Source organism: Berghia stephanieae, chromosome 1 (assembly GCF_034508935.2).
Source record: "Berghia stephanieae isolate SIO BIC M18660-M18661 chromosome 1, UCSD_Bste_1.3, whole genome shotgun sequence".
NCBI classification, from domain to species: domain Eukaryota; kingdom Metazoa; phylum Mollusca; class Gastropoda; order Nudibranchia; family Aeolidiidae; genus Berghia; species Berghia stephanieae.
In genome coordinates, this window is record NC_088360.1 from 32,917,100 (window position 1) to 32,923,115 (window position 6,016).

Here is a 6,016-nt window from a genome sequence, read left to right on the forward strand (position 1 = left end):
TCATCATCATCATCATCACCATCATCATCATCATCATCATCATCAGCAGCAGCAGCAGCAGCAGCAGTATCTTCATCATCAACATTATCATCACCATCATCATATTATTATCTCTATCATCAGCATCATTATCATCATCATCATCATCGTCATCATCATCATCATCATCATCATCATCATCATCATCATCATCATTTTTATTATTATTATTGTTATTATTATTATTATTATTATTATTATTATTATTATTATTATTATTATTATTATTATTATTATTATTATTATTATCATTAGTATTAGTATTATTATTATTCCTGTCAGCCTTTACAAAATATTCCGAACTCAAAGCACTCTATGGGGTCCAATAGAAGTAGAAGAAGGAGGAGGAGGAGGAGGAGTAGGAGGAGTAGGAGGAGGAGAAGGGAGTGGGGGAGGAGAAGGAGGAGAAGAAGGGAGTTGGGAGGAGGAGGAGGAGGAGGAGGAGGAGGAGGAGGAGGAGGAGGAGGAGGAGGAGGAGAAGAAGAAGAAGAAGAAGAAGAAGAAGAAGAAGAAGAAGAAGAAGAAGAAGAAGAAGAAGAAGAAGAAGAAGGAGGAGGAGGAGGAGGAGGAGGAGGAGGAGGAAGAAGAAGAGGAGGAAGAGGAGAGGAAGAAAATGAAACAGAAAACAGGAGAAGGTGGAAGAAGAAGTTGAGGAAAAATGTGAAGATAATATATGCATATAATAATATCGTCTTACCTCCCTCAGGACCGCAGTCGCTTTTTAATTTTGGAGGAAACCCAGGAATGTTGATGCTGACGTCATCGCAAGAGGTTAGAAGGCCCATGTGTGATTTCACTGATATAGGGATCACGCTGACATTCAAAGGGGGCGGAAGACCCAGGATGTAGCCGGGAACACCGAGGGAAAAGTCTTTTTGGATCCAGTATGGACTTGCGTAGCAGATCGTGTATATGATCGTTGTGATGACGGAAAGCCCAAGGCACAACTTGGCCAAAATGCAACCAGACATGTTTGTGCGTGTTTTGTTGCTGGGTACTATTTATAAAAATTAACTGTGGGTCGTACTGTAATGGATAAATATATTGTTTGGTAAAATATTTGAATCTTTATTTTACTGATCCAGTGAATTAAGTCAACGAATAATATATCCCTGAAAATGTCTATGAGAGTAATTGTTCTATTTATAATACTTTTCTTGTTTACTAGGTATCCTGGTAGCTTGGTTTGACCTGTAAACTAATATTAGTATTGTGTGTCTCGTGTATTTAAATGTGTTGTTTTCTGGTGTAAGTTTCAATGAATAGTATTATGTAAATTGTTCGTAATGTATTCTTACTCGAATTTTGGAGATAAAAAAGGTCTAGGTTTACACAAGAAGAAAACAATAAAATACTGTATTTTTAAAAATTATAATATACTCGTACTACGTATCTATAGCGATCTACGTACTCAATCAGATTGTCTGATAAGTATGACTAGACTTTCGTTTCGTGACACATTATAATAAGGTTGGCTGGTTTAGTATCCTGAAAAAAATACGAACATGACTGAGGTCATTGGTTCCGTTAAGATTATATTATGTGACCAATCGTTTCAAAAAAGTATTATGTTGGGATCGACATGTAATTATTTGCAGGTCTGATAACTCAAAATTATTATGGTCTCATTGTTGTAGTGGAATTACTCTCAAACCAATGCAAAATATTGTCTATTGTAACAATGTCAAAGCAGGCCCATCATTGCGTTCGATTATCAGACCTGCAAATATGAGCACCAATATTGGAGTAAATGTGAGGCATGAAATTGAATATTTAGCTATATTTATAAAATTTGGCTTAAAATAGATGCTTTCACTGATATAAAAAGTAGTTTTTCAGAGCCGGAATTTATCCCTGGTTCTATAGCGTAAAACGGACAATAGAAAGTGCTTGCCACACTATGGGTTGGACGATAGTCAACCGCAAAGTACTTTCCGCCAGATCTAACAGACTCAGCTACCCAATCCCTGCTGGGTGGACAGCGGGGTCAGAAAAAAATCACTCGGATTCGATCTCAATCCCTTTGTATGTGAAGCGAGTGCTCTACCAACTGAACTATCGGAACCTCCTTTCACTGAAATGAGTGGATTGTATCTTTTTAACCTTAAAACAATGCGAATTTCTAGTAAAAATCATTTTGATTTTAAAAGTGATTTTTGGTGTCTCGTTCATTCGGAAATCATGCTATATTGGCGCGACTGATTACATATATTATGGGCATTTAACGTGTAATGTGTAAATTAAACCTTAGAATGTCAGTCAGTATTATCATTGTTGACCATTTGTTATGTTGATTTGGACCAGAATGTTATGGTTCAGTAGATAAATAGGTTATAAAAACTGGTTATGGTCTCGATGACCGACAAATAGTGCGTCTTGCTTTTACCCGAATCGAGCAATGTTGAGTGTTGTCAATGACCTGATAGGTGACAACGGTCGCCAAAAATATGAGTTCAATGAGTTTAAAGGTTTATTTTTAGGCAATTGCCAATATAACTCATACAAGGATATAATATTTTCATCAACAAATCAAGTAAGTAAAATCAATTTTTTTAAAAGCATTTACAGACATCAACCATCTCAGTCGAGCCAAGTATGAATAAGTCCTAGTTTGTATAGGGACAGTATAGTATAAATATAAATTCTGTCCCCCGTGCCACGTAGAACAAGACATGAAGCCTGTTAGACGATAATACAACTTGTTGTTATGTTTACAATGTTGTTAACGGTCGGGTACTCATTTACACCTGAGTGCGATGAGAGAATGTGAGAAAAGAGCCTTTTCCAACGAGTTAACTGAGCCCCGAGAGAGGCTCGAACCCAGGACCTTCCAAGCCGAAAGCGAGTGTCATACTACAAGACCACATCGCCGCACATATAAAAGTAGGAAGACGATTAAAAAATAGGAGGAGAAGAGGAGGCGGAGGATGAGAAGAAGAAGAAGAAGAAGAAGAAGAAGAAGAAGAAGAAGAAGAAGAAGAAGAAGAAGAGGATGAGGAGGCGGAGGAGGAGGAAGAAGAAGAAGAAGAAGAAGAAGAAGAAGAAGAGAAGAAGAAGAAGAAGAAGAAGAAGAAGAAGAAGAAGAAGAAGAAGAAGAAGAAGAGGAGGAGGAGGAGGAGGAGGAGGAGGGAGAGGAGGAAGAAGAAGAAGAAGAAGAAGAAGAAGAAGAAGAAGAAGAAGAAGAAGAAGAAGAAGAAGAAGAAGAAGAAGAAGAAGAAGAAGAAGAGAAAGGGGAGGAGGAGGAGGAAGAAGAAGAAGAAACTAATATATATTTTTAGATTTAAAGATAAAAATGATACATACCTAATGGAGCAATCACACTTTACACCTTTTAACTCCAAATACAAATTAGAAATGAACTCCTCCTATGAAACTCTACAATTATAAATTATCGTCAAAAGAAATGTTCAACCCACTTTCTCGATTGTTTTGAAGACCGAACCAACGAATATGAAAAGGCCTCTCCATTTGACATATATACTATAATTTATTATCCATTGATGTAAAATAGTAGTGCGTATTTATACAAAGTCCGCTGAAATGCAAATCACTAGGGAGGTATCAAAAGAACTTGCAATTTCCCGGTGCACGCAATTTGCTGGCTAGATATTTATATTGTGATTTTTTTTTCAGAAAGATTTAAACTCGTCTCCTTTTAAAGTGACGTTCAAATGTTTCATAGATTGTAATGTTGACAAAGAAGTCATTTTTTTAAAATAGCATTGATCAAATTCTGTCAAAGTAATCAGCGTTTTTTGTTCCCTTTACAACGCATAGAAGCTCCATTAGTTTTTGGTAATTTCATAACAAGTGACATGCAATCTCTGCTGACCAACAAAGCTGAGAGAGAAGGGAACAATTTTATGTCACAATTCTTTTTTAAGATAATGCGACATGATTTGAGATTCCAGATTCCTAGAATAAACAGCAATTGTCACGGATAATCGTTGTTTTTAAAAAATTGAAATTCACTCCTGAAATAAGTTGTCACAAAGTGTATTAAGAGTGCAAGAGACTGAACGTTATAAAGAGCTGATAAGATTAAATTGGATGAATGAATGTGTCATGTGTTGAGCAGTTATTGTTTAACTTTTAGTGTTTAATATGAGTGTGTAGTGACAGAGATTATTGCATATGGCCTCTCATGCATTATTGTGTCCATAACAGCACCTTCCCGTGGTGTTCCCTGTTTCTACTGAGTTTGTTATGGGCGCGACCGAGTCCCCGGCGGTATAACCGGGTTAGGGAGTACATGGGACCCCTTCCTCTTAAGGTGCAGGAGTCAGAACCCACCGGTGAGTGGTACACGCTCTGCTCCTCACCCACCCACCTCACACTCATTCTGTAGTGTGGTCTCTTCTGTGTGTCCTTACTTTTCTTAACCTACCCCTATAACTCATACCCTCTCTAGCCATCGATGTATGGCTCCACTGCCTTGTGGATACCTTCGGGAGGAGGAAAGGCTAAGGAGTAAACCTAACAGAAACCTGCATCCAAACTGATGCCAAACGTATCGCTGTGCGATCCTTTGGACCACACCAGGGAGGAAGATAGGGAGGTTCTGGTTACTGGACAGCCCAGGATCTCCACATACTTTGCCCAGGCCGCGCCCTGGAGAGGACACTCCAGTCTCACCTTCACCGGTGAAGAGTAACAACACGGAAGACAGCAGTCTACGAGTGATAAGTCCTTGCTCGATTGGCGTAGAGTTGGACGCTACGGGTTGTCTTCGACGGTGGGAGGGATCATCGTAATCCTACTGGTCAGCTACCGCCCGCCCCAAGCTGGGCAGCCTGAAAGGTGTTGACCCGCCACGATCTGCCTGCTTCAGAGGGTGCCTGGAGCTTAGAGCTTGCAAGCTTGACAAGTGGGTCGTTAAACTGTGTACCAGGCAAGCAAACAAAAAAGAAAACGAAGTCCCCAGCTCTTCGATTAGCAAGCTGGAATGTAAGAACTATGCGCTCAGGACTGACAGATGACCTTCAGGCCATGGACGATGCTCGAAAAACAGCAGTAATTGATCATGAACTTAACAGACTGAACATCGACATAGCAGCCTTGCAGGAAACGCGACTCCCAGAGAGGGGATCCCTGAAGGAGAAACACTTTACATTCTTCTGGCAAGGAAAAGGCACAGAAGACGTGAGGGAGCACGGTGTTGGATTTGCAGTACGCCATACATTGCTTCCTATGATCGAACCGCCAACCGACGGCACAGAGAGAATTTTAAAGCTGCGCCTGTCATCTATGCAGGGCTCGGTGAACCTTGTTTGCGTCTACGCCCCAACACTGCAAGCTTCGGTTGAAGTAAAGGACCAATTCTATGAGTCATTAGACGCCATTGTCAACAATATCCCAGAAGTGGAGCACATCTACCTTCTTGGCGACTTCAATGCGCGAGTTGGTGCCGACAGAGAATCATGGCCAATCGTTTTGGGGCACCACAGTATAGGAAAGATGAATGAGAATGGTCAGAGGCTTCTTGAACTCTGCTGCTATCGCAAACTATGCGTGACGAACACCTACTTCCAGAACAAGGCATGTCACAAGGTGTCATGGAGACATCCAAGGTCAAAACACTGGCATCAGCTGGACATGATCATCACTAAGCGTGATTCTCTTAACAATGTTTGCAACACCAGGTCCTATCAAAGCGCTGATTGCGACACAGATCACTTTTTGGTTGCCACAAGGGTGAAACTGACACCAAAGAAACTTCATCACTCAAAGAGAAAGGGCCAGCCCAGGATCAATATCAGCAAGACAGCTTACCGGGAAAAGAATATAGAGTTCAACGAGCAACTTGAGAAGAATCTCAACACAGCTCATAGAAAAGCAGAACAAAACGCACAGGACAGCTGGAACTCTCTTAGAAACGCCATCTACAGCACTGCAGTACTGACATACGGCAAAAAGGAGCACAGGAACAATGATTGGTTTGAAGCCAATATTACTGAGATGGAGCCAGTCATTGATG

The 6,016-nt window shown here is 40.4% G+C and overlaps 1 protein-coding gene across 3 annotated transcripts in view; it reads right to left on the reverse strand.

The window, feature by feature from the left end:
- Nucleotides 1-3,682, reverse strand: part of LOC144972200 (uncharacterized) — a 23,876-nt gene extending 20,194 nt beyond the window's left edge. The window contains exons 1-2 of one of the 3 annotated variants that reach the window (XM_078913220.1): nucleotides 3,343-3,682; nucleotides 737-1,065 (exon numbers count right to left, since the gene is read on the reverse strand). In XM_078913220.1, the coding sequence (XP_078769346.1) occupies nucleotides 737-1,010 (274 nt within the window). In that variant the 5' untranslated portion in view covers nucleotides 1,011-1,065; nucleotides 3,343-3,682. Of the gene's footprint in view, nucleotides 1-736; nucleotides 1,811-3,342 lie in introns of those variants that run through there. The other 2 variants (XM_078913235.1, XM_078913227.1) reach the window with 2 other exon arrangements.
- Between the last annotated feature and the right edge of the window lie 2,334 nt (nucleotides 3,683-6,016).